We start from the raw sequence: 16,297 nt of genomic DNA, 5'->3' as shown, positions 1-16,297 counted from the left end.
GGATGAACAGTTCATAGACTTTTAATAAGAACGGTGCAAAATTAAACAAAAAAAACATTAAACTCTAGGTCAATAAGACCGTTAACTAAAATTCTCAAACTGGAAGCTAACGCCAACACCGTGGCTAGGAAGCTGTGACTAAATACTAAATGAACACTGCTTCTCTACAGCATCAATCTGAACAGTAGTCTTCTATCCCAGAACAACTATGAAGGTAAGCAGGAACTTAGATGTTGCTGTGCTTTGAAGTTCTGATGTAATCTGTCCTTTTCGTACAGGTCATACTTCTGCCAGAAGTGATTCCAATGCTACACAAATCTGAAATTCTACCTCCTGGACCAATTTCTCAGCCATACATTTATCTGCCAAATCATTTTATTCTTACCCTTACTGATGTGTGGCATAGGCAGGAATCCAGAGATTCCAGTCCTTGAGATCATGCTTTTCAGCTTCTCACCTAGCTCTCTATATTCTCGCTTCAGGACCTCATCCCTTTTCCTGCCTAACATTGGTACCAATATGTACCACAAGTTCTAGCTACTCTCCTTCCTCCTTTGGAATGCTGTGGACCGGATGTGAGACATTTCTCATCCTGCCACCTGGGAGGCACATGCCATCCGGTATCTCTTTTACGTCTTAAGAATCTCCTGTCTCCTCTCCTCACTATTGAATCCAGACTAAGTGTCAGAGCCCTGTCTGCTGTGCCTTTCCCCTGATAATTCACCCCCTCCAGTGGCATCCAAAGCGGTATACCTGTTATTGAGGGGAGTGGCCACAGGAGTACTTTGCACTGCCTGTCTGCCTTTTACCTTTTCCTCTCCTGACTGCCACCCAGCTACCTGCCTCCTGCAACTTTGGTGTGATTTCCAGACAGATTTTTCTTCAGCAGTTTGATCGAGGGACAACTGCGCAAGCGCGTGGACATCAGTGAGTTGGACTGGAGCGAAGTTTAAAAGAGACAGCTTTACCAAGCGGACATGTGAGGAGCAGGAGACAGGGTAGGAGGGCTTTGGTTCAATGGGTCTTCAGTGATAATGGGTCAAGGCCAGGGAGGTTATCTGTGAAGAATAGAAGGAGGAAGTATGTCTGTGAGGCCGGTGGTCTGTAATGAGTATCTGATGTGGGAAGTCCGGGAGACTCCCACCTTCCCGGACGGTCACATCTGCACCAGGTGCATCGAGTTGCAGCTCCTTAGGGAACAAGTTAGGGAACTGGAGTTACAGCTCGATGACCCTCATCTGGTCAGGGAAAGTGAGGAGATGATAGAGAGGAGCTATAGGCAAGTAGTCGCACCGTGATCTCAGGAGACAGATAAGTGGGTAACAGTCAGGAGAGGGAAGGGCAAGAGGCAGATACTAAAGAGTACCTCTGTGGTTGTCCCCCGTAACAATAAGTACTCCTGCTTGAGTACTGTTGGGCCGGACTGCCTACTTGGAGGAAGCAACAGTGGTCACGCCTCTGGCACACAGTCTGACCCTGTGGCTCAGAAGAGTAGGGAAAGGAAGAGGATGGCAGCAGTGATAGGAGGCTCTATAGTTAGGGGGTCAGGCAGGTGACTCTGTGGACGTAGGAAAGAAACATGGATGGTAGTTTGCCTCTCAGGTGCCAGGGTCCGGGATATTTCTGATCACGTCCACGATATCCTGAAGTGGGAAGGTGAACAGCCAGAGGTCGTGGTACATATTGGTGCCAACAACATAGGTAGGAAAAGGGAGGAGGTCCTGAAAGCAGACAATAGGGAGTTAGGAAGGAAGTTGAGAAGCAAGTCCTCAAAGGTAGTAATCTCAGGATTACTGTCTGCGCTATGTGACTGTAAGTATAGGAATAGAATGAGGTGGAGGATAAATGCGTGGCTGAGGGGTTGGAGCAGGGAGGTGGGGATTCAGATTTCTGGATCATTGGGACCTCCTTTGGGGCAGGTGTGACCTGAACAAAAAGGATGGGTTGCACTTGAATCCGAGTGGACCATTATCCTGGCAGAGAGGTTTGCTAAGGCTATTGGGGAGAGTTTAAACTAGAATTGCTGGGGGATGGGAACCAAACTGAAGAGACGGAGGAAGGGGCTGTTGGCTCACAAATAGAGAAAGCTTGGAGACAGTGCGAGAGAGAGGAGAGACAGGTAATAGAGGAGGGATGCACTCAGACCGATGGTTTGAGATGTGTCTATTTTAATGCAAGAAGCATGAACAAAGCGGATGAGTTTAGAGCGTGGATCAGTACTTGGAGCTATGATGTTGTGGCCATTACAGAGCCTTGGATGGCTCAGGGGCACGAATGGTTACTTAGAGTGCCGGGCTATAGATGTTTCAGAAAGGACAGGGAGGAAGGCAAAAGAGGTGGAGGTGTGGAACTGTTTTTCAGAGATAGTGTCACAGCTGCAGAAAAGGAGGAAGACATGGAGGGATAGTCTACCGAGTCTGGAAGTAGATACAGGGCCTCAGGACTCACACCACCAGGTTCAGGAGCAGTTATTATTCCTCAACCATCAGGTTCTTGAACCAAGGGGGATCACTTCAGTCAACTTCACTCACCCCGATCACTGAACTGTCCCACTTTCAAGGACTCTTCATTTCATGTTGTCAATATTTATTGCCTATTTATTTATTATTATTATTTCCTTTTTCTTCTCTTTCTTCTCATATTTACACAGTTCATTGGTTATTTTTGCACATTGGTGGTTGTCTGTCCTGTTGGGTGCAGTCTTTCATTGACTCTATTTTGATTCTTATACTTACTGTGATTGTCTGCCACATAATGAATCGCAGGTTGTATGTGGTGACATATATATACTTTGATAATAAATTTACTTTGAACTATGCTCTCAGTAGCCAGTCATTTCTAGGCCGAGTCAGCTGGATGTTGGACATCATTCACCAGACACTCTTAGCAACTGTAAACTTCAGCCATCCTTTGTGAAACTTAAGTCTTACTTCCATTTTATGGAAAATGCTGCATGTGTGCCTTGTGTATGTCTGGAAGGTACCAGTGTGGATCTTCCATTGATCTGATTTGTCAGATTTCACTGTCATCTTCTATTTCACTTTAGTGTGCCCTTGGGGAGGAATCTCTCTAAATAGGTGATTGAGCAAATGTGGATTGCATTTACACAACCTAAATACAAAGATATGTTTGTCAGCCAAATGTTTGAAGTGGGTAAGTGACATATCCTGTGCTATATCCTGATATATATACCCTTGAGCACAGTGTTCTATGAGGTTTGAAAAACTATGAACTCTCTCTTAGACAATGATTCCATTTTGACATAAGTATTTACATGGCCAGTGGTTGTGAAGGAGGTGTACAATATGGTCTATAAGGGGCTGTAAGGACAGATAACTACCTAAATTTTGCTATCGGAGGCATTCACATCGTTTTCTGTTATGGTTTCAACCTGGGCATACGGAGCGTCATTCCAAAGGTTGATGATGATGCAGAACTGTAAACTGCAGTAAGCAATAAGGATGGTAGTACCAGATCTCCAAGGTCTAGTGAAATGAGCACATGTTGTGCATGGATTTTAACATAGATACCTTAAGTTCTTTTTTGAAAATAAGTATAAGGATAAGCAACATAAACTAAATAGTGAAATTTTTAAAAGGTGCAGGAGTTGAAAGAGCTCCAGACTGATATGTTGCCACCCTGGTCCCAAGGTCTTGCAAAGAGTGGCAAAGGAACATTTTCATGGGAGGGGTGAGCAGTCAGATGTTGTTGTACATGTTTGTACAAATTAGATATTAAAGAAAAAGATGAGGTCCTGCAGTGTGAATGAAGAGGGCTTGAGAAGAATTTTAAAAAGCAGGACGTTTGGGGTAGTAATCTCTGGGTTACTTCCAGTGGCACATGCTAGTGAGAATCTCACTAAAGAGTGCATGGCTGAAAAGTTGGTGTAGGCAGCAGGGATTCAGATTTTTGGACCATGGGGTTCTCTTCTGGGCAGAGGTAAGCTGTACAAGAGAAATGGATTACACCGGAACTGGAGGGCAACCAATATCTTGACAGCCAGATTTGCTAGTGCTACTTGGGTGGGTTTAAACTAGATTGGCAGGGAAGGGGGATCTCAGGCATCAGGGAGGCAAAGGAGAGGCTGGAAAGTGATATAGATATCAGTCACATCAAATTGAATAGGCACAACAGGCAGGAGAATGGCGGGGAGCAAGGAAAGTCTCCACTGGATTAAATTGCAAGAGGTCTGACAGCTAAGGTGGATGAAAGGGCTTGGATAGTTATATGGGATTGGGATATTATAGCCACTATGGAAACATGGCTAAGGGAGGGGCAGGACTGGCAACTTAAGTGTTCCAGGATATGGGTGCTTTCGGCAGGATAGAGCTGGTGAAAAGGGAGAAAGGGGAGTTACATTTTTGATTAAGGACAATGTCTTAGTTGGAGTTAGGGATGAAATTCTGAAGAATCATGCAGTAAGGTTTTATGAGTGGAGCTAAGAAATAACAATGGGACTATCATACTGTTGGGATTGTACTATAAAACCCAAGACAGTCAGCAGGACTTACAAGAACAAAAATGCAGGGGTGTGATGCAACTTTGTCAGTATAATAGGGTTGCCATAGTAGGGGATTTTAACTTTCCTAATACAGTATAGTGTGTTCAGGAAACGTCCCTTCGCCAATATATTGAGGGCCCTACCAGGGAAAGGGCAAAACTAGATCACATGGTGCGGCAAGGCGACTGAGGTGACAGTGAGGGTGACCATTATACTAATAGTTTTGAAATGGTTATGGAAAGGGACAGAACTGGTTCACAGGTTACCTTTACAAATAGGGGCAAAGTGAATTCAGAAGATATGAGATAGGAGTATGCAAAGCTTGATTGATGTAGGTTGTTGAGTGTGAGGGATCTACCTCCTGTGGGAGGCTTCTAAAGGTGAGACAGGGAGACCTCAAGGTCTCCCTTTTTCGGATAGAGTGAAAGTCATGGCTGGTAGGAGTAGGTGACCCTGGATGATGAGGGAGATTGAGACTCAGGACAGGAAAAAGAAGGAGGCATGGGTCGGTTACAGGCAGCTGGAATCAAGTTAATTCCTGGAGGCATATAAGAGATACAGATGTGTGCTCAAGAGGAAATCAGAAGAGACTGAAAGAAGCATGAAATAAATTTGACAGAGAAGATTAAGGAAAATCCAAAGATATTTATTTTCAGTGAGAAAGATTAACTAGAGAGAGAATATGGTCCCCTAAGACCAAAGGGGACACCTTTGCATGGAGCCGCAGGAGATAAGCAAGGTCTTAATGAATATTTGTCCTCTATTATTACTGTGAAGAAAGACATGAAGACTTTAAAACTAGGAAAAGTAAGGAGGGACATCTTGGGGATAGTCTGCATTACAACAGAGAAAGTGCTGAATGTCTTTTTTTAAAATATATGAAGCTAGACAGATTTCCAGGGCCTGGCCAGATTTATCCAAGAACACTGTGGGAGGCCACAGAAGTTGTTGTGGGAGCCCTGGCTGAGATATTTGCATCAACTTTCGCTACAAGTCAGGTGATGATAGACAGGAGGGTAGTGGATATTGTGCCTTTATTTAAGAAGGGTGGCAAAGAAAAAGCAGGAAACTATAATTCAATATTTATGGTAGGTAAGTTACTGGAGAGGATTCTGAGGGATAAGATATACCCATATACGGAAAGGCTGGTTTTGATTATGGGTAGCTACCATGGCTTTGTGGATGGGAGATCATGTCTTATGATCTTGAATGAGTTTTATTTTGACGTAGCTCTATGAGGATAGGGCAGTAGAGCTTGTTTATGTGGTTGTTGTTAAGGTTCCACATGATAAGTTGCTCTGGAGATTTAGATAGCATAGAATCTGGGGAGAGCTGGCTAATTGGATACACAGTTGGCTTCTGGGTAGAAAATAGAAGTTGCATCTCAGACTGGAGGTCCATGACTTAGTGGTGTTCCCCAGGGCTTTTTGCTAGGACCACTGTTGTTTATCATCTTTATCAATGATTTGGATAAGAATGCATAAGGCATGGGTTGTAAATTTGCAGATAACACTAAAATTGGTAGGATTGTGGACAATGAAGAAGGTTATCAAAAATTACAGGGTGACCGTGATCAGCTGAGTAACTGGGCCGAGGAATGGCAAATTAAGTTTAATTCGGCTAAGTGCAAGGTATTGCATCTTCGAATGTCAAATCCACACAGGTCTTGCACCGTAAATGGTAGGGACTGAGGAGTGCTGTAGACCAGAGTGACCTTGGAGTACCAGTATATTGTTCACTGAAAATAAAGTCACAGGTAGACCGGGTGGTGAAGAAGGCTTTTGACATGCTGGCCTTCATAAGTCAAGGTGTTGAGAATAAAAGTTGGGAGTTCAGAGTGCTGGTGACTATTCTGTTCGGTTTTGGTTGCCCTGCTGTTCAAAGGATTTTATTAAACTGGAAAGAGCGTAAGAAAAAAATTACAATGTTGCTGCCAAAACTTGAGGGACTAAGTTATAGGAAGAGGTTGGACAAACTAAAACTTTATTCCTAGCATTGTAGACTGAGAGTTGATCTTCTAAATGGGCATAAAATCATGAGGGACAGAGATAAGGTGAACGCAGTCTGTCTTTTTTCCGGAGTTGGAGTTTCAATAACTTGAGGGCATAGGTTTAAAGTGACAAGGGAAAGTTGTAAGTGGAACTTGTGGAACTTCAGTGGTCTCATTATTAGGTACACCTGTACACCAGCTTCTTAATGCAAATATCTAATTAGCCAATCATGTGGCAGCAACTTAATTCATAAAGCATGCAGATATAGTCAACTGATTTGGTATGACAACTGAACATCAGAATGGGGAAGAAATGTGATCTATGTTGATTTAACTATGGAATGATTGTTGGTGCCAGATGGGGTGGTTTTGTATCTCAGAAACTGCTGATCTACTGGGATTTTCACGTATAACAGTCTCTAGAGTTTAGAGAGAATGGCACAAAAAACAACAAAACAGTGAGTGGCAGTTCTGTGGGCAAAAAATGCCTTCTTAATGAGAGAGGTCAAAGGAGAATGGCCAAACAGGAAGGTTAACCATACACTACAACAGTGGTGTAAAAAGAGCATTTCTGAATGCACAACATGACAAACCTTGAAGTGGATGAGTTACAGCAGCAGAAAACCACGAGCGTACACTCAGTGGCCACCTCATTAGATACAGGAGATACCTAATACAATGACCACTGTGTAGATGTGAAATCAGCTGCCAGAGGAAGTGGTTGAAGCAGATACAATGCAACCGTTAAGACAGTTGCAAAAGGTTTAAAAGGTTATGGGAAAAACACTGGCAAATGGAATTAGCTTGGATGGGGCATCTTGGTCAACGTGGACCAGTTGGCCCAAAGGACCTGTTTCTGTGTTGTTTGACTGTGCAACACCAAAACGTTGATGTTAGAGCAAGCTGCTTGAAAAGCACATGGAAGCAAACAGCCCAGAAGCAAGTGGATTACGTTAAATACTACAGATGCAGGAAAGCTAAATAAACATTGAAAAATCCTGCAGGTACTCAGCAGGCCAGGTAATGTATTTGGAGAGAAAAACAGTATTAATGTTTAAGCAGATTATCTATTATGCTCTAAGAATATTGAAGGGCTTAGATAGAGTGTATGTGGAGAGGATGTTTCCTATAGTGAGGTGTCTAGGACCAGAAGGCACAGCTTCAGAATTGAGAGACTTCCATTCAGAACTGAGATGAGGGAAAATGTCTTTAGTCAGAGAGAAGTAAATCTATAATGGTGGAATGGCAGAGCAGACGCTCTATGCTGAATGGTCTAATTCTGCTTCTATATCTTTCATTAGAACTGCTCTTAGCTGGCATTCTGTGTTCAGTCCTGGACACCACACTTTTGGAAGAATGTCGAGATTTTACTACACTGCAGAAGGCATTGCTGAAATAGAATAGGGGATGAGGAACCTGTGTAATTTACAGGGACTTAGAAAATTGGATTGTCTTCCAGAAGCATTTGATGGAGTAAATAAATAAGAACTGTTGTTAGTAGTATACAGATCAGTAATTGGGGGTGGGAGGAATACAGAATTAAGGTAACTGGTAAAAGAAAGAAAGACAGCAAAAGACATTTTTGCCCATTGTTGTTGTGACCTGGAATGTGTTGCAGGAAAGGATGATGAAAGCAGATTTATTGGGAACTTGCAAAAGAAAAATGGATAAATACTTAGACGAAAGAAAGCTATGGAAAAAATGTAGTGTCATGGGATCCATTAAATTGCTCCACAAAATCAATGACACAGGCAAGAGAGACAAAAAAGAACATACCACAAATTCCTGTTTCCAAGCTTAGTGTTCCCAGGTTAAATTTAAATTGCCATCCATTCCTTTAATTATTCCAAGCTACATGCTAAGATTGTGTTAACAATGTGGCATAGCCAAAGCATATACAACCTAAACAAGTTTTATCATGATGGTGCGTAACTTCAAATGCAGAACATTAATGATTGTGCAGCAATAATTAGGCTAGGCAGGGCACCATACAACAAAATCTCATTGGTACAAAGCAAGACTCTGAAAGTAAAAATTTCCCACTTCTGATGGGAATGCACTTCTTTCGACAAGAGAAGTATGGTTTACTTGTTAGGAGGAACTCCATTAATCCTACTGTATTTTTGCAGTCTGAGTGAATATAAAGTTACCAGTACATTTTGACTCACATCTGTGGTTACTTTCTTAAGCCCATCACCCCGACATGAATATAGGCTGCTGGCGGTAGCTGACCAGAATATCCTGTCTAAGTTGTCCCCAGGTGTAGCCCACCTTCAGAGATCCTCTCCCAGGGATGAGGTCTTTGGACCTTCTGCTGGTGTTTCGGTAGGTCTGGGTTTTTATGGGATGGGGTGGCTGGCCCCATTCCCAGTCCTCCTCCTTTCACAGCCAGGCTTGGGACTGTCCATGGTGGAGTTACTTCAGTGATTTATATTGTGACGGGCATTCGGTCCATGATGACAGAAGAGAAGAGTTCGTTTATCTCAACAGCCAGTTTCATTGTGACAGAGCACCATCGCTCGGTGAGAACCCAATCAGTCACATACAGACGGGGGAGATGATTGTTACACACCCCAGTTACAGTCAGGGTGACCCACAAACACCTAAGCAAATAACTGTACAACCCAAGCTAAAATGTTACAATTGAACTTGAACATCTCACCATAATTCCATGAACACATTTTAAAGCAAGATCAATAAATAATGCTGGTCGCCAGGAATGCTGGGGCGAGGCTCCCCCCTGCCCCCAGAGCGTCACAATATCTTGTCTGATCAATGTCCTACAATTGAGACTATTCCATTTTATAATAAACAGAATTTTATTTCTTGTTAATATTCCAGTGTATAGTTAGGCTCCTGTCTGGGACCTGGATACCACTATAAAGGTAATAATTTACTCAGCTTCATTAGTGGCGCTGAGAAAAAATATTCTGAGAAGTGCTTTACAGAAAACGTAAGATATGATGTTAAAATATTTAGACATACTATGTCTTACTATCCATATAAGATTTTTGGTTAAAACAGTTTATCAAAATATTATGGGTTCCTTACCCCTGACAAATCCATATTACATTACACCTGGAATACCAGGACAACACTTCAAAATACAGGGTGCATTGTTTATAGGAAAAGTTATATGATAAGTACAACGGAGATTAGCAAACCAGTGTTATTTAAAATTTCCATCTCAGGGTGGAATTATTTTCTAAAACCTGTCACTTCAATATGGTATACCAGATGCTCTGAAATATTTCTGTCCAAGCTTAGCCATAGTTGATAACTACTTTGCTTTATTTTTCTGTTTGCTAGAACTTAACCCAGACTTTTATGGACATTTACCAGCTGGCTAGCTCCAGAGTTACTGCTCTGGAAGCAGAAGTCACTTCACATCAAAAGCACATCGGGACTCTTAAATCAGAACTTCAGACTGCATGCCTGCGTGAAAATAATGCCTTAGTTCCAGTAAGTTTCTGTTTTCACACCTAACATTTTACAGGTAGGTCACTGGTAAATTGTCAGATGTATGATGACCATTGGTCACTGTAATTAAGTGTACTTATATCTGACAGTTATCGTCAAAAATATTATAGGAAGGTATGCTTTTATTTGTCACTTGTTATATACAGTATATGCAATGAAAGAAAAAGTAGATAAAGCTTAACTCACACATAACACACCAGTGACAGTTATAGAAGTGGCTGTTTTACCTAGAACAAGAAGTGTTTCCTAGTATATTAAATGTTATGTCAATAAATATACCAAGTGCCTGTTTCCCAGCTGCTAAATGAGCAGCTAGGCTTTCATCTTGGCAGATCAGAAGTACACGTACGAGCACAATTAGGACATTCAGCCCATCAGAAGTACACAATGGGCTGTAATATTAAGTTCAAAAGTAGATCTTTAGTGAAATAGTGTGATGGCTCTCTAATGGTCTTGTGCTCCTCTGTCTTTACACAACAAAATTATTTCATTCATTTGTGACCTCCATACATCCTGGTTCTCACATTACAATGATCTTAAAAATGTCAGAAACAAAACAATGTACCTAATTTTTCAACAGTTAATGCAATATTTTAATGTATTACTCAGTCAAAAGATCAACTATCAGTACTGAATTATAATACAACCATTTTATTGTTCATAAACGTTGTATTCGGATATTATGATAGCCTTTGAGTTTTATGATAGTTGCCAGATGCTCAGTCCCTGGGACTACACAGTGGTTTGTGTAGCTGCTTCACAGCTCAGGCAGCCTGGGTTCAATCATGATATTCAACAGTGTCTAAGTGGAGTTTGCATGTCTTTCCACTAACTGTGTGGGCTTCCTCTGCTTTCTTAAGACCATAAGACCTTAGACAATCTACCTGCATATTGATATCCCCATGACTATCACAACACTGGCTTTTTTACATGCCTTTTCTATCTTCCATTGTAATTTGTAGCCCACATCCTGGTTACCTTATATAACTCTCATCAGGTTCTTTATACCCTTGCAGTTTCTTAACTCTATACACAGAGATTCTACCCCATCCCCTCTGTGCTTTTGGTACAAAGCATTTCCTTAGATTTTAAACTCCTAACTATGATCTTCTTTCAGCCACGACTCAGTGATGCCCACAACGTCATACCTGCTACCTCTAACTGTGCTACAAGATTATCTACCTTATTCCAAGTATTATGTGCATTCAAATATAACACCTTCATGTCTGTATTCACCACCCTTTTCGATTTTGGTCCCCAGATACACTTTAACTCGTTTCACTGACTGCAATTGCTCTATCATCTATCTGTCCTTCCTCACAGTCTCACTACACACTGTATCTAGTTGTATACCAATAGCCCCATTCTCAGCCCTATGACGCTATTTCTCATCCCCCTGCCAAATTAGTTTAAACCCTCCCCAACAGCTCTAGCAAGCCTGCCCACAGGGATATTGTTCTCCCTCGGGTTCAGGTGTAAGAGGTCATATGTTCCCCAGCAGAGATCCCAATGATCCTGAATCTGAAACCCTATTTCCTGCATCAATTCTTCAGCCATGCATTCTTCTGCTAAATCATCCTATCCTTTCCCTCTCTGATGCATGGAACAGGCAGCAATCCAGAGATTTCTACACTGAAGATCTTGCTTTTCAGCTGTATAGCTAACTCCCTGTATTCTCTCATCAAGTCCTCCTCCCTTTGCCTACCTATGTTGTTGGTATAAATATATGTACCATGGCTTCCAGCTGTTAACCCTCCTCTTTTGAATACTTTAGACCCTATTCAAGATATCCCTGACCCCCTGGCATCCGGAAGGCAACATACCATTCGGGTGTTTCTTGCGTGTCCGCAGAATCTGCTGTCTGCTTCTCTAATTATGGAATCCTCTATCACTGCTGCATTCCTCTTTTCCATGCCCTTCTGAGCCACAGACAGAGACTCAGTGCTAGAGATCAGGTCACTGTGGTTTTCCCCTGGTAGGTCGTTTCCCCCCCCCCCCCCCCCAACAGTGTCCAAAGCAGCATACTTACTATTGAGGGGCATGGCCACAGGGGTACACTGGCTGCCTAATGCCTTTCCTTTCCTGACAGTCACCTGGGTATCTACGTCCTGCAGCTTAGGGGTGACTACCTCCCTGTAGTTCTTATCTATCACCTCCTCATTTTCCGGTGTGAGCCAAAGGTCATCCAGATGCCGTTCCAGTTCCTTTGTGGCCTCTAAGGAGCGATGCACTTCGTGTAAGTGTAGTTATCAGGAAGAATGGAGGTCTCCCAAAGTTCCCACATTTCATATAAGGAACACAACACTAACTCTGGACCCATTCTTGGCATACTAGATATGTACTAACAGAAAAAGAAACAGCTTACTTGGAAACTCTGCCTGTGTTTGCCCAAGCCTGCCCACTCTAACACTGTCCACTTACACAAGAGCCACTCCCACAAGGGCTGCTCTGCTTACACCTCGCTTTTTAATTGGCCCCTGCCGAGTGCCTAATGGATCGTTATGCTTGTAGCCTGCTGAAAATTCCAAAAGCACCTGAGCTCTTTTTAAACTCGCACTGCAACACCAATGAACAACTTCTCACGATGTTTGGAACCCACCGAAAAGGCCTGAAAGTCTCTATTCTTCTTATATTCCAAAGCTCTGCTGGATACAAATTCCATCCTAGAGTAGGATTGTAAATAGGGTAATAGGAGAATTAGGAGCATGAGAGCATTAGGAGCAATTAGGTGGGAACATGAGAGGGTATAGATAATGGATCTGCATGTGTAGTTTAATTTTTAGCCTTCAGTTTTAGAAATAATTACAAATTATGCATTTTAGAACTTAGAAAATGATGTCGATCATTAAGCCTAATTAGCTTTAAAACACTTTGACGAAGGAAGACAATGATTTGGTCACAATTGATATAACAGCAAATTAATTTAAGTGGTTTAGTTACGTCTCTTGTTCAATGTTGGCACTGTGGTGATTCAGGAATTCTTTAGAGCATGATTTAAGTTTTTACAAATAAGAGTTAGAGTTTGAACAATAATTGAGAATATTCATGAAAATGTACTTTGTGAGACACCTTCAGCATAACCTTAGTTAATGAAAATTGCTTTCCATGCACTAGCTTATAAGGTAAAAAAATAATTTTATATTATGAAAATTAATGTAAATTGTCTCTCACTTTAAAAGCTACTGTGCAGTACATTGCATTATTAATTATAATATAGGTCTTGATTTAAGTGTCCTTGTTCCTTGCTGAACTACATCAATATCATGTACCTATATTTTCTGCATCTTGAAAAGTAACCTTGCTACTGAGACTGTCTGTGAGCTGAATGGTGAGGCTATTTGGTGTCAGGGTCTAGAACAAGACGCACTACCCCTGGGAGCTTTGACTGTTAAAAAAATAGCCCCCAAGTTTGCTATTTGTCAAAGCTGTCATTTTTGTTTCAAATGCTTCTTAATGATGAGGCCTTCCAACATAATTAAATGTGAAATAAGCTACTAAAGCATTAAAAATAGTTTATAAAATACTAATAAATAAAATAATTCAAAATTCTGTGAAACTATTTAAAACATTACCACAGACACAAATAGTGAAATTAAGTTATTAATTTAAATTGTTACTGCTCTTCCTCATACCCGTGAAATCTCCATTAAAACAAATAAGCTTGCAGATCCTGGTTCAGAATCTCTGTCCAGAGATAACAGCTGGGAAATTCCAGCAAGCTCCTCCTCCATATTTCTGCTTCATATAGTCTAACAGTGGTGTGCAGCCAAGAAATTGCCATCATGCTTGGCCAGCAAGCTCAGGATATCGAGACTCACATGAGAGTTCTAAACTTGTCTGCACTTACAAAATCAAATACCAGCAGTTTTGCCTCACAGGATCAAATCCACAGTTTTTATACTATTGCATATTAATCCTAATTTAGCTTCTTGATGAAAGAAAGGAGGAAAATATTGCAAGAGTAGAAAGAGTTGAACTAGTTTTAGGAAATACATTATGCATGAAAAATAGATGAAATTAACTTCTAAATGAAGTTGAGCAACAACTTGTAATTCACTAAAATGTTAACACATTTGAACATTTCATGGAGTCTCTCAATTATATTATCAATTTAAATTAAACCACTTGAGGAGAAATTAGGGCAAATGACAAAAAAGCTATTCAGAAAGATCGGTCTTAAGATTTCAAGAGAAAGGAGAGGCAAATAGGTAGATAATCTTGGAGGGTAGCTTTAGACCTTTGCAGTAAAAGTTTCGTTTTTAATGGTAGAACAATTAAAAGCAGAAATGGTCATACTGTGTTTCAGGAGGTTGCACTTTCACTTCTGAACCTTGGACACAGACTGATTCCAATCTAATCTTTCTACATGCTGCACCAAGATCTCTTGGCTTTCATTGTAATGTTTCCGGGAATCTCAGGAGGGTATGTGTGGTGGTGAAGATGTTATGCCATTTTATTTCAATCAACCATAAAGATCCTAGTAAGCGATGCTAGCAATAATTTCAAGGTCTGCATCTGCATCATAATTTTAAAATGTTCACGTTCAGATGCATTTATTCATCATGTATACATCGAAACACACAGTGAAATGCATCATTTGCGTTAACAACCAGCATTACCTCAGGATGTCCTGAGAGCAGCCCACAAGTGTTGTTACACATTCCAGTGCCACCATAGCTTGGTTACAATGGTCAGCAGAGAAACACAGAACACAACAGGCAACAAAACAACACCACCCACCCACCCACTCTCACAGACAGCCCTCCAACCCCAGGACAGGCCTTCAGGCCTCCAGCAGACTCATGGAAAACAGGCCCCCAATATGCCCAGTTGACTTCATTCTCATAGACCCAGGGCTTTGGCCATTGGGTTTCAACTTCCAGACTTCCAAACGATCTTCAGTATCAACCCAGGACTAACTGATGATAGCACCCTAAATTCCAGATCATGAACTCCAGGCACCGGTTTGTATATCTAGGGAGCCACAAGCTCTCGTGTCCATTGCTTGCAAGACATCTGTTCACATGACCTACTGACCTTGTGGGACTGGTTGATCTGGTGGGCCACAAGTCTGCATCCTTGCTAGTCCTCGTCCATTACACTTACCAGACCGGCATCCACAGATACCCTTCATCACATGACCACATCACTGGCCTTCAAGTGCAGAGCAGAAGCCTGGACTCCAGATATCCTCCATCACCCATCCACATCACTGGCCTTTGAATGCGGGGTGCAGAGCTGAGCCCTAGATCTTTAACTCCTGCACGTTCCTGTCCTCAAACCCTAATCTGACCTTCAAACCCCTAACATCCCCATCCCTAAGCCCTAAGCTGACCCAAAAACCACTCCTACAAAATTAAAAAAACAACTGAATTTGAGGCCATACACTCGACAAAAGCTTCAGCAGCTTGACGCTATCTTGACCTGAAGTTTCTTGCTTTCAACCCATTCTAAGGTTTCAACCCATCCTATCCATATCATCTTCCCAGTTTATAATTCAATCAGAGATACTTGTGTTCTATTGGACTTCACAATGTCAAGGTGCTTTACAGCCAGAGGTACATCTTTGGAAGTGTCATCACTATTATTTAGAAAACCTGGCAGCTAATTGTTGTAGAGATGCCCCTTGATTTCCTGACAAAGTTGCATTTGCAGAACAACTTTAATCTGGCTTGGGACTCTGGCTGTGAAAGCCAAAACTGTACTGGTATAGATATGCTGAGAACTCCTCTAATTGTACCCATGGCAGGTACAGAAGACCTATGAATATACCCGATGGCCACTGTATTAGGTACCTTGTGTACCTAATAAAGTGGCCACTGATTGTATGTTCATGGTCTTCTGCTACTATGACCCATCCACTTCAAGGTTTGATGCGTTGTGTGTTCAGCGATGCTCTTCTGCACACCATTGTTGTAACACATGGTTATTTGAGTTGCTGTCACCTTCCTGTCAGCTTGAACCAGTATGATCGTTCTCCTCTGACCTCTCTCAATAACAGTGTATTTTCACTTAAAGAGCCGCGGGTCACATTTTTTTGTTGTTTTTTTGCACCATTTCTCCAAACCTTAGAGACTGTTGTGCATGAAAACATTCCAGAACCCTGAAAAATTGTACATGTCACTCCACTCTTCAAGAAAGTAAAGAAAGGCAGATGAAAGGAAATTATAGGCCAGTTAGTCTGACCTCAGTGGTTGGGAAGATGTTGGAGTTGATTGTTAAGGATGTGGTTTCGGAGGACTTGGAGGCACTTGACAAAATAGGCCAAAGTCAGCATGGTTTCCTTAGGGACAATATTGCCAGACAAATCTGTTGGAATTCTTTGA

At 41.7% G+C, this 16,297-nt stretch overlaps 1 protein-coding gene across 2 annotated transcripts in view; it reads left to right on the top strand.

The window, feature by feature from the left end:
- ccdc171 (coiled-coil domain containing 171) overlaps nt 1-16,297 on the top strand; it is a 478,351-nt gene that overhangs the window by 414,021 nt on the left and 48,033 nt on the right. For both annotated transcript variants that reach the window (XM_072258224.1, XM_072258225.1), the window contains exon 24: nt 9,801-9,953. In XM_072258224.1, coding sequence (XP_072114325.1) covers nt 9,801-9,953 — 153 coding nt within the window. The remainder of the gene's footprint in view (nt 1-9,800; nt 9,954-16,297) is intronic.

This window comes from Mobula birostris, chromosome 5, assembly GCF_030028105.1.
Source record: "Mobula birostris isolate sMobBir1 chromosome 5, sMobBir1.hap1, whole genome shotgun sequence".
Classification (NCBI taxonomy): domain Eukaryota; kingdom Metazoa; phylum Chordata; class Chondrichthyes; order Myliobatiformes; family Myliobatidae; genus Mobula; species Mobula birostris.
Note: the sequence above shows the minus strand (reverse complement) of the source record. Positions and strands in the feature narration are given on the sequence as shown.